The sequence below is a fragment of the Passer montanus genome, unplaced genomic scaffold (assembly GCF_014805655.1).
Source record: "Passer montanus isolate IOZ18808 unplaced genomic scaffold, ASM1480565v1 scaffold89, whole genome shotgun sequence".
In the NCBI taxonomy this organism is placed as follows: domain Eukaryota; kingdom Metazoa; phylum Chordata; class Aves; order Passeriformes; family Passeridae; genus Passer; species Passer montanus.
The window spans coordinates 2120342-2135794 of record NW_024374256.1 but is presented as its reverse complement, the minus strand read 5'-3'; the positions used below and the strand labels follow the sequence as shown (position 1 = coordinate 2135794).

Below are 15453 nucleotides of genomic sequence, written 5' to 3'. Positions count from 1 at the left end.
TTTCAACGTCTAATTTGATTTCTTATCAAACCTGAAGTTTATTTGTGTTTATTTTTCCATTCACCAACCAGTGGAATCCATCCCATTGTTTCCTTTCTCTCCCAGTGCTGGTTTTATCTCCCAGCTTGTTTGGAAAGACAAATCCCTCCTTCCTCTGACCTGCCAGCTCCCCTGGTTTGTGCAGGGCAGGGGCAGAAAGCTGCTGGGGGTGTCCAAGGAAGCCTGAAGGGCAGGGAATGAAGGAGCAGGCTTTGGAAACCTCGGAAAAGCAGCAGCAGCATGGTTCATCCCAAATTGCCATTCCAGAGGCAGCCAGGGCCGTGGCTCAGACGTGACAGGGTTCTGGGCTTGAGATGACCCCAAGGTGTTAGAAAGTCTTTTTCCTCCCAGCTCCACAACCAAAGAAAAAGTCAAGATTGGTCAGTTTTGCTTTTCAAGGTTGTTTATTTTTCCTTATTTATAACATTCTTTCCTTGACCAGCTGAGCTCTGTCCAGCAGGTCGGGTTGTGGCACACTGACTGCCCTTGGGGTGGTGTTAACATTTTATACTAAGAACTACGTGTACTTTATTTACAAAAATTTTCCAATACCTATCACCTGTGTCAGACAGTCTCTCTCTGCTCTAAACCAATAAAGAAGTGTCACCGTCCCAGCAGAAGATGGAGGGCAAGAAGGAGGACAGGACACGCCCAGATTCTTCTATCTTGCCTCTTGAACCCCCAAAATTCTACTTTTTCACCCTGTCACAAATTAACTATCATTCTACCCAAACTCTTGCAGATTGTAAATCTTCACACAAAGTTGGTAACTTTTTCCATGGGCTAAAATCAAATGCACAGGTATTTTTGACTCCGTGTCGAAGTCTCTGAGCCCCTTGCCAGGGTCTCAATCATCCAGGGCAGCCAGAGGAATGTCCTGGGTTCTGACACAGACCTGCCCAGGCCCAGCCACCACCTGGGATCATCTGCTCAGCTCCAGCAAGTTATCCCAATAATATTCAGCCAGGATATTCAGACATCTCCTCCAGGGATGTCATTTCCTTCCTTCAAACCTCTCCCTTTCAGAACTGTCTCTTAATCAATTTTGGCTGCTCCCTCAGTGCCGCCACTCCTCTCCACAGCCATTGTCAGCAGATTGATAAACCCAGGCACTCGTGGAGCTGTTTCCATCTCCAGAGCACTCCACAGGCATTAACCAATTAATGCAGATTCCGGGGTGAGGAACAGCCCCACCGGGAACTCCCAGCACTTCCCTCTGTGGCCTCTCAGCTCCTCCAGTGCCCTTGGATTCAACCACAGAACTGCTGAATGCTTTGCCTGGGAAGGGACCTCAAAGCTCCTCTGCACTTCTCCTGTCAAACCAAGAGTTATCCTCAAAAAAAATATGGTTTAAGACGTGGTAAAGGCACTGAGATGGAAGCTGGGAGGCTCTGACTGATCCCTCTGGTGACCCCTTTGTGACAAATGCCACAAAACCAAACCCAAGTTCACAAATCCTTTTCAAAGGAACTTCAGAGCCCCAGGTTCACAAATATTCCATAACCCTCTGGAGCCTTCTAACCCCACCTGAGCTGTGCAGCCGCATTTCCCTTATAAAGCCCCCCTGGGCAAGTCTCCACTTATTTTGGCATCTAAATATCCTTGAAAATCTTGTCCTGAGAGTCTGAGCCTCAATTAAAATGTTCAGCCTGATTCAAAACCTTCTGAAAATTTTACTCTTATTTTCTAAGATGAACACAGCAAAGATTTCATTTTTTTCTCACCTCCACTGCAGATATCTGTAAAAATGACACAGATCATCTCAACCCCCAGTTGAAATTAAACTCAGAAAACAGAAGGTAATTTGATGAAAAACTTTTTTCCCAGCGTCTGCAAATGGACTCCCACTCATGTGCAGCATTTTTTACTCAGTCTCATTTACAAGGTGCTAATTATTATCGCCAAAACAAATTTTTCAATTTGTATTTCAATTATTTTGCAGTAAAATAATATTTGCATTTAAATGGTTTATCCAGGGGGCTCAAAGGCATTTTCATCTTGGGTGTTAGGATTATCTCAAAAAAAGAAAATAAAAATTGAAGAAGGTGAAGTAAGGTTCAAGGTGAAATCCATCCCAAGTGACAGTGGAGCCAAAACTGAAGAATTCCTCATGAAAATCTTTCATTATTGTTCTCCCCTTGTCACCACTAAACACTTAAAACCAGCTCAAATTCCCTTTGTCACTGGAGCTCTGTGTCCAGCTGTAAAATTCAATGCTCCCTCAAGGCCCAAGGGAGATCTTGGGCTCCAAATCCCATCTCCCTCAGAATTTACAAGCCCTCAGCCCTTGGAATTCTCCCAATATCAACAATTCCATCCTTTCCCTGATGGTTTAAAGAGAGCCCAGTGGGGAGAGCTCCTTTAGAAGTAAATCTGCACTGAAAAGTTCTTCATCTGAGGGAGTTCCAAGGGGTTTCTTCCCCCTTCCCACCACATTTTGGATTCTAACTTAGATTTTACACAGCAGTTCATGAACCAGCTTGTATTTTCATGCATTTTTTACTCCCTAAAAGCCCAGAAGTTACACAAGTCCCCTTCTGGTGCTTGCAGCGAGGCCACAGACCCTTTTTAGCCCCCAGGGACCCAGAGAAGCTCTGCAGCAGCCAAAACAGAAGAAACCACTTCATCCACTGCCATGCCCAGCATCTCACACCTCCAGATCTGAACTAAATTAAAAATATCACTCGGAACAAGCAGAGACTCCACTTATTAAAAGCTCTTCACTCTTGCACCACCGTTCTCATCTCCCCACGCTCTGCAAAGTGAAATGTTCTCTGTGTTTACAAGTGCTCTGAGATCTTCCAACAAACCCCTCTGCCAGGCAATTGTGTTACAGCAGCTCACACTTGTGTGATTGGATTTGAATTACAAAAAGAGTCCAACAGAAAGCAATTTCTCCTGGGAATTTTTGTTAGGATATAAATCCAATTTTTACTTGATTCCGTTAACAGCACTTTCATATTCACTTCCTTTAAGTATTGCAGCACTTGATATTTATTACCTAATGCCTCCTTGTCACCTTGAGCAATCAATGAAAGTCACCTGGAGTTGACAGTACAGAGGAAAGTTAATAAATAAAAGTTAATAATTCACTTCACCCAATGAGCCAAAAAAACAAGCCCAGTCACATGCCCCAAAGAATAATAGCTACAAAAGGCTCCTACCAGATTATCTGGAGAAAGAGTGAAACATTTCAATTATGCTGAATTTCTCAGTCCATTTAGACGTGAGTTTCACATTTACAATGGCAAAGCCTCAATTATTATTTCAGGGAATTGGGGAATGGTTTGGAGGGGATGTCAAAGATCAGCTGTGGGCACTGAAAGCTGGGAGCTCTGTCCAACAAGGGATGTCCCTCTGTCCCAACAGAACTGGGAACTGATGGATGCTCTGATAGCCCAAAACCAGCTTTTTTTGTGCTGTTTTGACCCAATTTAGAAAAACTCTTGTGCCAAGCACTGATTTCCCATTACTTGTACAACTTCTGCATCCTGTGACCTCTCCACCTCTGTAGAACCACCAGAGAAACCCAGAACTCCCTCCTATTAACATTACATTGTATTTTCTTTTTCTCTCGCCTCCTCCATCCATTTAAAACCTCATTTTCACCCACAGACATATTCCACTTCATCTTAGTTTTCAATCCCCAAAGCAGATCAATACCTTTCTTCTTCAATCTACATAGCTCTCAATCAAGGAGCTAACAGGGGGTGAATTGAATCGACTTGTACGTTCAAATTGGGGATTTTTTGTCAAAAGTCTCATTTGTTAACTGCATTTCATGGAAGAAAAGGCAAAAAACTCCCTGTAACAGCCCTCAGTGTTGGACTCCTGGGTAAAAAAAGGTCATCATTTGTTCTCTAATTTAAGATTGGGAAGTGCTCCCAGGAGGAATAAATGACAGAGCCTCCCCTAAGCCGGCATTTTAAATCCAGCAAAATGAACTTGCTCTTATTAAATGAATTTAGTTAATTCAGTAGGAAGAAGTGCAGGTGTTTACCAAGAGGTGACAACAGCAGGGACTTTGCAGGGTTGGTTTTTCTCCCTTAAATTTTTGCCCAGGGTCAGAACCAGCCCTGCCTGTGCCACTGGAGAAGGGCCCTGGGACAGTGAGACACCGGGGCAAAGTTAAAAACAGGACCCTGGAATGGTCTGGGTTGATGAGAGACCTTAAATCTCATCCAATCCCATCCAGAAGAGACCTTGAACCTCACTCTATTCAAAAGAAACCTTAAACCTCATCCCATGCCATCCAAAAGAGACCTTAAACCTCATCCAACCCCATCCAAAAGAGATCTTAAAACTCATCCCATCCAAAAGAAACCTTAAACCTCATCCCAGTCTATTCAAAAGAAACCTTAAACCTCATCCCATGCCATCCAAAAGAGACCTTAAACCTCATCCAACCCCATCCAAAAGAGATCTTAAACCTCATCCAACCCCATCCAAAAGAGACCTTAAACCTCATCCCATCCCTTCCATTGTCCCAGGTGCTCCAAGCCCCGTCCAGCCTGGCCTTGGACATTTCCAGAGATCCAGGGGCAGCCCCAGCTCCTCTGGGAATTCCATCCCAGCCCCTCCCCATCCTTCCAGGGGATAATTTCTCCCTTCTTTATCAAGTCCAAGGAACTTCACTCAAAAAGAACTTCACTGGGTTTTGTCTCTGGGCTCCACTGACAGCATGGGGACAATTCCACAACTTGATCCCCCAGCACAGGAGCTCTGATGGGGCTTTTAAAAACAGATTTTCATTAAATCCCCCACCAAAGTAGAGAAATTCCAATCCAGCTGGGTTAACACTCGTTGAGGAGCTGCAGAATTTGCAGGACAGGACACCAAGGGCTGCAGAGAGGGATGGGGAGCCCTCAGAGGGGGCAGATTGTCCTTCTGGTCAGCCCAGGGCTGCTGCCTTCAGAGCTTGTGCCAAACCCAACCCTGGGAAGGAAGGCCCAACACTGGTGATGCCTTTTGGGGCCACCTAAAAACAGAGACCAGACAAAATTAAGGGAATAAAAAGCAGTTGTATTTATTCAAGGGTCTTCGGGGGCATTTAGGGCAGACAAAGGCCCCCAGGGGCTGCACCCCAAAAATGGACAATGGATCATGGGTTTTCACACTTTTATAAGTTTGGTCCATTTGCATATTGGGGGTTAATTAATTCCAATTAATTAATTGGTATTGGTTAATGACTTCAGGTAATGAAGTCATTGACCCCAAGTTTCCTCCCCGCAACTCACTTTTGGTTCCATCTCTTGGGGCCTGAGTTGTCCTTGATTGCCAGGCCTGGAGAGGAATTGTTGTGTCTGCCCAAAATGGGAGAGCAGCAGCTCCCACTGTGGGTGGAGTTTGGAGTTCTACACTAAAGAACTGCAGGATTACAAATATATGAAAGAAAAAAAAAGTCCCCACACAATGAGGGACAAACTCCCCATCCTTCAAACCCTTCATTATTCCAGCAGGTGAACCTTATTTTAATATTAACAACCCAAGTGGTGCTTAACTTTAATGAGAGCCCCTTGGGAACGCTGCTGACAGCTGCCCAGTGTCCAGGATCCGTGCCTAACCTTTCCCTAATGGAGACAAAACAACAATAGAGGGATATAAACAATATGCTGTGGGATGCAAGGAGCATCTTTAAAAAATGGCATCACCTTTGGAAAAGCACCAGCTCCATTATCCTCCTGCAGGATGGGATTTTTTTCCCTCCCCTTTCCAGGAGGAAATGTGTTTTTCTGGGTGTTATTATTTGGTGGATAAAGGGGAAAGGAACATTGAATTGTGCTTTTGTCAGAGGAGAAATGAGCTGCAATTTTCTGTACCCCTGAGTTTACCAGCTCTCCACAGCCCCTGCAAGGTGCAGAGCTTCCTTTGCCCACAGCAGTGAGAAGAGGAGAGAATCCTGCTGGGATTCATGGATTTAAAGATGTGGAAAGAGAAGGATTTGGGACAGGATGTGACCCCCTGTGAGCCACCACACCCCACCACATCACTCCCCACCACAAAGCTCCTCAGCAAACTTCCTGTGGCTAAAATCCCACTCCTCCTGTTTTTCTCAGGGAATAAACTCCACCTCAGGCCATGCAACTCCAAAAGTAATGACATAAATGCCACCAAAAAGAAAAAAAATCTTATTTCAAACTCTGCTTTCACTAAATTAACTAAACAAAATATTGATAAACTGCTGATAAATAACAGGAACTGTAACAAGGAAACAAGTTCTCCATTTGATCTCTGCCATCCTGCAGGCATTCATCTTCATAATTAATTAGATAATACTATTAGTACAGCACTACTTTTCCCCCTCCATAGACAAGAAGCTGGAGCTCACATAATTTAAGCAACTGCTTCAAAGGCAGAGTGTGTGGCAGGTTAAATTCAGAAGGTCCAGAGCATCCTCTCTGCCAATATCCTGCTGTTCTAAAGCCCAGGATCCAATTCCCTGATGCATCTGGCAAATTCTCAGTGCACACCTCCCACCTCCCCACTTCTAGTGAGCACACTTTGCTTTTAAAAGCTGCAGTCTTTGCATAAAACATGGATCTAAAGGTATAAAAAAGTGTAAAGGCAATTTTGTACGAATTACAGGAGCTGTGCAAATCCTCCCTGCAACAGAAACTGCAGCTGGTTTCATCCCTGACTTTTTTTGACAATACTACTTGAAGTTCAGCGGCAGACAGACAACTTTCACCTCAAAATGTCATTCACAATTAATCCCAAATTGTACATGAAATGGTTGAATTCACTCCACGCAATCAAGGGAGAGAACCAAGAGCGCAGGAAAGTTGAGCAGTTAATCAACCTGGTGCAATTTGTACCTGCTGAAAGCTCCTCACAAACATCCCAAGATCTCTCTCTCTCTCCCCCTCTGCAGAATAAATCTGTAAATCATTTTGCAAATTCTGTTTATCCCTGCTGTAGGGATGGGGAAGGGAAGCAGAGTGAGTGAGGCTCAGACCCTGCTGGATCCCCCAGTGCCCCCAGCCACGGGAGGCAGCAGGAACTGGGCTCTGACAACCCCTGCAAAAGTCAGGGGAGTGTGCAAATAACAGCAGAGCACTGAAGCAGCAAATCCCCAGTTGTGGTTAATTCTCTGCCTGTGATTAACTCATCTTTCCTGCCTATTCCAGCCCTCCTTGCACCTTCCAATGCAGCTGGGGCTGGGATTGTCAGGCTGTGACCATGCCCTGGTCTGCACTGAAGTGACAGCTGGGGACCAAGTAAAATGCTCCACTGAAACAAATGTAGGTGGATGAAACCCAAATAAAGCCATTTCACCAGGACAGAACAGACTTCCCATTGCAGAGGTCAGAGGAACACATCTTCCCTTTGTTTTGTGTTCAAGTGTTCTGGACAAAGACACCTTTATTTGAGATTCACCGTTGTTTTATCTGTCTGGAAATGGGAATCACAGACATTTTGATAAATGGATGCAGGAATTGTTCTGTTCCAGTGTAACCACTGTGAAATGCCTTTCACAGACACAGCTCCAACCTCATCTGCAGCAGGGAGGCTTCTCAAAAACCACCTCAGGAGCTGCAGCATCACATTCCCGTGCTGGTGCTCAGCGTGGGATGACGCAGGAGTGACATCCAGGCTGCTCCTGCTGGGTGACCTTGGCCAGGCCTTCCTGCTCCTGCCTCCTTCCCTGACTTCCAGCACGTCCTGGGGCACCCACTGCTCTGCCCAGGAGTGAAACAGGAGCAGAAATGGTTTTTTACAGCAGGAAGTGGGGTGCTGTGGGTTTCCTGCTGGTTGGAGCTGCGACACCCAGGATTAACCGAGGAAGAAGCTGAAACACCAGCAAGGATTGAGAAAGTTTTTGGTGAGCACTTGGCTGCAGCTCCAGTCCTGCCCAGGTGGTGCCCACACAAACCAGGCTGGCTCTGGTGGCACTGGTGGCTTTTTTCTTGTGTCCTCCTAAGGCAATCTTTGCTTGGCAAGCAGAATTCCAGCAGCACTGGAAGAAAGCCCCTCTGGGCTGTGATTTCCACCTTTTTCACAGTCCTCCAGCACTCCAGAATTACACACAATACTTGTTGATAGTTCAGAATGTTCCCTGTGCCACACAAGGGCCACCTCCAGGTGTATCCAGAAGGAATTTCTGCATGGAAAGGGTGGTCAGACATCAGAACTGCTCAGGGAGGCTTGGGATCTCATCCCTGGAGGTGTCCAAGAAGGCCTGGATGTGACACTCGGTGCTCTGGGCTGGGGACAAGGTGGGGATTGGGCACAGCTTGGGCTCTGTGACCTGGGAGGGCTTTTCCAACCTCACTGATCCCAGGATTTTGGGTGTTTACACCTCACTGGGCAGGTAATGACACTGCTGGGAACTCACACACCAACAAAAGGAGTGCAGGGGTGTTTCTGCAGCCTGTTCTACCTCCTGCACCCTGTTCCATTCCCTGCACCCTGTTCCATTCCCTGCACCCTGTTCCACCTCCTGCAACCCTCTGCAAACCTTCACCCCCAAACACAGGCCAGGGGTTCATTTCCCAGCAGATTTCTGCAGTCAGCAACAGGGCAGGATTTGATTTTTTTAATTACTCCCTTATCCCACACCTCGCTGGCAGCCACAGTGACAAGATGCTCTTCCAGTGGAAGTCACAGCATCACACCTCTTCACTCCATGATTTTTCTGCCCCCTTGGGAATCACCAGCAGCAGCAGGACTCTGACACAGCCCCCAGTTCTCTGTCCATCCATCAAACCCAAGGGTGCACTCAAAAGCAGGGAGTTCATTCCTACAGGTGATGCCTGCCTTGGAAGGACAGGAAATTATTGCAAAGAGCTCAGTCAGGGAATGCACCTGACACTGGCAAGAAGAAACACCACACAACCACTGTGAAATCCCATTAAAAAAAGAGGGGAACCACCCAAAAAACTCTCTTGCAAGGGAGGTGTAAAATCATTTCATCCAAGCTCCCTGCAGTCTCCATTCTGGCTGCGTCCATGGAGCCAAGACACTGAAACAGAGTTAATTGGATTCCTTTAATCAATGGGAGTGTCCCAATTACACATTAACCACCACCAGCCCTGGCTGCCACTGCAGAGCACGGAGGCAGCACAGAGATTTTGCAGATTCCTGCACTGCATCCTGTTTATTGCAGGCAGAGAACATCATTTTTCATAATTGCACCGTACTTCCCTCACCCAGAAATGCTGTGTGAACACAGAACTGTGCCTGCTGCTACCCCTGGGCTCATCTCCATCCCCCAATTCCACTGAAAGCCATGCAAGCCTCCTCCTCAGAGCAGGAAATAACCCTGGAGTTGCACAGAAATCACCTCCCAGCAAGGAGCCTCATGTTTCTTGGTGAAGAACTGAGGAATAAACCAGGAAAAACGATGTTGTGGTTAAAGCTGAGCTGCCCCAAGCTCCCCAAACAAGCTCGTGCAAGGCACTGCATGAAGCAGAATTATTCCATGGAGTGGTCTGGGCTGGAAGGAACCTCTGGAGATCAGGCTGAGCCGTTTGTTAGGGATTTGTCTCTGCTCTCAGAGGCTGGGGTGGGATCACAGCCTCCCTGCTGGGCTCCTGCCCTGAAATATCTGCAGGACAAGGATGAGCTGGAGCTCTCACTAAACTGACTTCAGGGAAACACCTCAAATTAAAACTCTGAGCTGGACCATAAATCCTCAGTTACCAGGCAGGATGGATGGCTCCCACCTCTCCCCAGGTGGAGCAAAAAACCTCACCTGGTTTAAAGTCCCCTTAAAGCCTGATTCCCTTTCCCTTCCCATCATTCCTCACTGGATACTGGAGCCAATCAATGGGATTCCAGCACCTCTGCCATTTCTGGCTGCTGTGGATGTCAAAGAGACAGCTCAATGCTGCACTCAACAATTCCAGCAGTAGAGAATCTTTACTACTTAATCATTTCCCTTTTTTTGTAGCCCTTAAAGTCTTATCTCTCCCCTTCCATTTGAATTTGCTCTATTTTCTGTTGGGAAAAAAAAAAGCCTAATTTAAATTTAGGCCTATTCATGGCGTTTCTGAACCTTCCAATGCCTGGAAACATGGAGGAGAGTAAAGAAGTATTATTTAAAATCCACTCAGCTAAACAGAGCTTTGTTATAATTTCACTAAAGCCTGTGAAAAATTACTCCAGCCCTGTGTCTCAGGATACTCCTGATAAAAGTGGAGTTAAAAAGACTTTTCTTGCAATGCTATGGGCTCAAAACCAGTTAAGGCTGCCTGACCTTGCCCCTAACTAACCCCCAACATTATCATAACAATTTCCTCTGGTCAAGATCCAGGCCAAATTCTGGCAGGGGTTGGGAGGGCAGCAGCAGGAACAGAAGCACAGCTGTGAAATTTGGCATTTCCCACCCAGCTGGGCTCCCAGCAAGCAGAGAAGGGCAGCAATAATTCCATGGCTGGAAATCCCTGGAATGCTGCTGGAGGTGGCTGAGAGCAGGAACCATTCCCTGGGTGAGGAATGCTCGGCTCTGCACAGGGACACAGCACTGACAACCCCTGGTCAACAGCTCAGCCACACCTGGGACACAAAAAACATCCACGGGATCCATGGATCAAACCCCCCAGAGCCATCCCAGTGTCTGCCAGGAGCTCCTGGCACGGGGAGGCAGCAGCAGAGGAGAAACACCCAGCTCTGCTCCTGGGAGCAGCAGGGGCCAGGATTTCCCTGGGAGGAATCTGAGAGATGGGCACAGCCCAGCAGGACCCAAAATTTCCCAAGGAGGAATCCAAGGGATGGGCACAGCTCAACAGGACCCAAAATTTCCCAAGGAGGAATCCAAGGGATGGGCACAGCCCAGCAGGACCCAGAATTTCCCTGGGAGGATTCTGAGGAATGGGCACAGCTCAGCAGGACCCAGAATTTCCCTGGGAGGATTCTGAGGGATGGACACATTTAATTCAAGTTTGATCCAGAACCCCCAGATTTACTGACTGCACCTCCTATGAACCCTCTCCTCACATCTCCAGCACTGGTCCACACCTAATTAAAAACAAGTGGGAATCTTCTTTAACCCCTTGTGGTCCCTCAGGGGAGTGGAATTATCAGTGCAGGCTGAGATGGCTGCAATGAAACCTCCTCTGCCCTCTGTTCCTGCCCACATCTTAAATTCATAAACAAAATTCATAAGCAGCTTGCTGCTCATCCACTCTTCAGAGAAGAGAAGCCTGGAAAAAAACAGTTTTCCATCGAGAAAAAATCATAATTACAGGGGTTTAAAATTGATGAGCTGCTGTTTCAAGCCGGTGCATCCTCCCTTAACCCAGTACCAAGCAAGGTGCTAACGAATGAAGCACAGTGTGTAAATAATGGTGTCAAGACCCTTTTCAACAGGCCATTAAAATGTATTTTATCTGTGTTTATCCACACTACACATGCCCCTAATGCACCCTGCAGTGCTGGAGCAGAGCTGACTCCCCAGGAAGCAGCAGAAAGGGCTGAGCAGCACCACTGTGCCCACCTGACTGCCAGCCAACAGACAGAATTCCAGAATCATCACACTCCAGAGGCCGGGCTGGGCTCACCACAACCCACAGCCAAAGGCAAATCCAGTGCCCTGTGCCCGTGTCATCCCTGTGAAACCATCACTGCAGCCTCCAGACTGGAAGGGAGAACCTCACAAAGCACCTCCACAGCCACAATCAGCTCCAAACTGGAAAGAAGAACCTCACAAAGCACCTCCACAGCCACAATAAACTTCACACTCCAAGGGGAAACCTCACAAAGCCACAATGAAGTTCCCATCACCAGGCACCACCTTCCCTCCGCTCCAGCTCCATCCTTCCCCCAAAGGAAGCTCCATCATCCTGCCCTGGGACACGGCAGCACCTGAGGGCACCCCACGCCCTGTGCTGGGTTTCAGAAGCCATTTCTGGGCAGGCACGGCCCAGCTGATGTGATGGGAGCAGGGTTTCTGCCCCTTTTTCTGTCCAGCTCCTGCTGATGGCTCCACACACACGGCTCTGCTGCCACACTATGGGAACTGCTGGCTACTGCTCCCTGCACAGCCCCGGAACGGGAGAGCTCGGAGCTCTTGGAACTTTGTTCCACAGGGGTTCAGCACTCAGCACAGGCTGAAATGATTTCCTGGGGTTGCACCCCGAACCCACCGTGACCCTGCAAAGGGTGGGTGCCTCCCCTCCCTCCCTGTGTACCCAGCACCAGGCACTGACACCCAAGTTGGCATCCTGCTCTCACAAAAACATCCTTGCTGGGGTTTCAGAATCTAAAGAGAGGACTTATTGATCAATGCCTCTGGCTCTGATGCAGATAAAAAACCATCTGAGGTCTAAAAAGCTTTCGCAGGTCTTCTGCTCACAAAGCAAAACAACCCAGAGCATCAACCTCTGGCTGAAGGATCCAGAACAGAGAGTTCAAAATGCAGACAGGAGGGACCAGGGGCCTGAGAAGAAAGGATTAAATGCTCAGCGAGATACAGAGTGAAGCCTGGAAGATCCAGTAAGAATAAGGCACAGACAGCTCAGAAGAAGAGAAAAAGCTGTAAGCCTGTGGTAGAGTAAAGCTGGGATTTAGGTATCTCTCCATCAGTCTGCTCACATGAGGAAAGCTCAACAGAAGCTGCTGGAATGGTTTTCCTCTGTGCACAGGCTGAATGTTCATGCTGAAGAGATGAAAAATAGCCACCAAAATAAACATTCTGCCTTTATTAAGGACCTGTAGGTTGTTTGGGTGGGTTTACAGCCTTTCCTAACAGATGCTCCCAGTCAGAACTGTTCAGCTCCACTGCAAGAGTGCTCAGGAGCAGCAGTTAATCCTCATCCCCCAGCCCCTGAAAGGAAACCTGCCTTACATAATAAAATCAATCTTGCATTCCAAATAAAGTTTTTCTTCCAAAAAAAAAAAAACCCAAAAAAACCCAACCCCAAAAGAACAAAAACCCCAAAGCCAAGGAGCTTTCATACACATCAACACCCAAACACACATTCCTCCAGCCTAGGATACAGCAGACAAGACAACAGGACTTGGAAACTTGGAAATCGGGGCACTGCACAGTGTGGAGAGCAGCCACTGCCAGGCACTCGGCTCTCCCACTCTTCCCCCTCCCACACACACAGAAGGACAGTCCCTAAATATTTGCTGTTTACACCAGAAATAAACTTCACTCCCTGGATCTGCTTTGGCTGCAAGGGCAGCTGCGGAAATGAGGTAGGAGACACAAGCAAACTGCCCCCAAATTCAAGTCTTCTTCTGCTTTCAAGCCCAAACATGCATATTTCATAAAAACCAGGATGCTGAGGCCAGCGAGCTCATATATAAGAGATATTCAACTGGGAAGGCAGGAGGAAAAGGAGGAAAGTGCTTCCATGTTCATGCGAGGCATCCAGAAATCTGTTCTATCAGCTGTGGGCAAGCAGCAGGGTAGTGCAATCCCGAATTAAGATGCCAGGGAAAGACAGAGGGGAAAGCAGTGCTGGCATTTTTCACAGTCATCCTGCACATCAGCAGCTCCTGAAGCAGCTCAGCCCAAACCTGACCCAGCGGAGCAGGGGAATGAGATCATGGAGAGCCACCCTCTATCACACGGCAGCGCTGGGAGACTGCTGCTCCCGGAGGATGCAGCTCCAGGGGTCTCAATCCAACACCCGCGGTGCCGTGCCCAAGGTGCCAGGGCACAGTGTGCCGACAGCCCAGTGCCACACAGCCCAGTGCCACCACCCCAGTGCCACCATCCCAGTGGCACACAGCCTATTACCATCACCTCAGTGGCACACAGCCCAGTGCCACACAGCTTATTGCCAACACCCCAATGCCACCACCACAGTGCCTTCACCCCAGTGGCACACACCCCAATACCACACAGCCTACTGCCAGCACCCCAGTGCCACATAGCCTATTGCCACCATGGCAGTGCCATCACCACAGTGGCACCACCCCAGTGGCACACAGCCTATTGCCACCATCCCAGCCACCACCCCAGTGGCATACAGCCTATTACCATCACCCCAGTGCCACACAGCCTACTGCCACCACCTCAGTGCCACATAGCCCAGTGCCACACAGCCTATTGCCACCACCCCAGTGCCACCACTACAGTGCCACACAGCCTGTTACCATCATCCCACTGCCACACAGCCCAGTGCCACACAGCACAGTGCCATCACCCCAGTGCCATCACCCCAATGCCACACAGCCTATTGCCACCATCCCAGTGCCACACACCCCAGTGCCACCACCCCATTGCCAGCACCCCAGTGCCACACAGCTCAGTGCCACCACCCCAGTGCCACACAGCCTATTGCCACCATCCCAGTGCCACCACCCCAGTGCCAGCACCCCAGTGCCAGCACCCCAGTGCCCCCCAGCCGCCCCCGCTCCCGCACGGGCTCCAGCGGCGCTCCCTGCCCCCGCAGCCGCTCTGGATCGGAACCTCTCCCGCAGAAGTTGCCCGCGGCACTCACCCATGGCCGATCCTGCCAGCAGCCCCAGCGAGAGCAGCAGTGCCCGGCTCCAGGCGCTGCCCTCCGCCGTCAGCAGAGCCACCATGCCCAGTTTCCACCAGTGCCTCCCGAAGCTGCAGCTGCATCCCGGCTGGTCCCATCCCAAGGAAGGTTGCATGTCAAAGGGCAGCGGCAGGAATGGGGCGTGCTGGGGGTCTGCTGGTTGCCGCTGTTGGGTTTTTCCCCCTTTTTTCCTTCCCCTCGGCGATTGGGATAGTCCTCGGCTCGGCTGGATGAAGAGGAGAAAGGAAGGAGGAGGGGGGAGGTGAGGGGGAAGCGGGTCAGGCTGGTGATTTTTATTTATTTTTTTTTTCCCCCTTAATTTTTTTTTCAGCCCGGGAGGAGGAAAGAAAAAAAAATCCCACCGCATGGAAGGCTCTGAGCTTCTGCAGCTGGAATGAACCAAGTGTGGCAGCAGCTCGGGGAGAGGAGAGGAGAGGGAAGGCGAGGAGAGGAGAAGAGAGGAGAGGAGAGCAGGGGAGGGCTGGCGCGTCCCTCCCGGTGGCTGTCTCAGAGCCAGCTCCTCGGCAGCAGCACCACCACCAGCACCACGCAGCCCTCAGGGATTTATACTTCCTTTTTTTTTTTTTTATTTTTTTTTTTTTTTTATTAAGCCACTTGATTAATCGTTCCCGGAGCTTTGTTCCCTCTCTGGATGCCGGGCCACGGGGGTGTTGTGGAGGGGGGGGGATGCTGTGTTACCCACCCCAAACCCAGCACTCAGCCCCACAGCCTGGGCTCCAGCAGCGTGTTTATTTTTGATACTCCAGGTTTCTTGATAAGGAACGAGCCCCCCACCCCCATTTCTCTGTTATTCACCCCCCCGCCTTTCCCCATAAACAACCTGATGCTATTGACACAATTTCTGTGATGAGGCAAATTTTGTGGCAAACACAGTTCACGGCAGACCCCCCCTCCCCTCCCTTCTCCCTGTCTGTGCCTTGTCCTCCCTGATACTGGTGGGACTGGTCCAGGGGCA

At 48.9% G+C, this 15453-nt stretch overlaps 1 protein-coding gene across 1 annotated transcript in view; it reads right to left on the bottom strand.

Annotated features, from left to right (window-relative positions):
• Positions 1 to 15041, bottom strand: part of CSMD2 (CUB and Sushi multiple domains 2) — a 243818-nt gene extending 228777 nt beyond the window's left edge. The window contains exons 1-2 of the mRNA XM_039733794.1: positions 14840 to 15041; positions 14436 to 14703 (exon numbers count right to left, since the gene is read on the bottom strand). Coding sequence (XP_039589728.1) covers positions 14436 to 14592 — 157 coding nt within the window. The 5' untranslated portion in view covers positions 14593 to 14703; positions 14840 to 15041. The remainder of the gene's footprint in view (positions 1 to 14435; positions 14704 to 14839) is intronic.
• Positions 15042 to 15453: the final 412 nt, after the last annotated feature.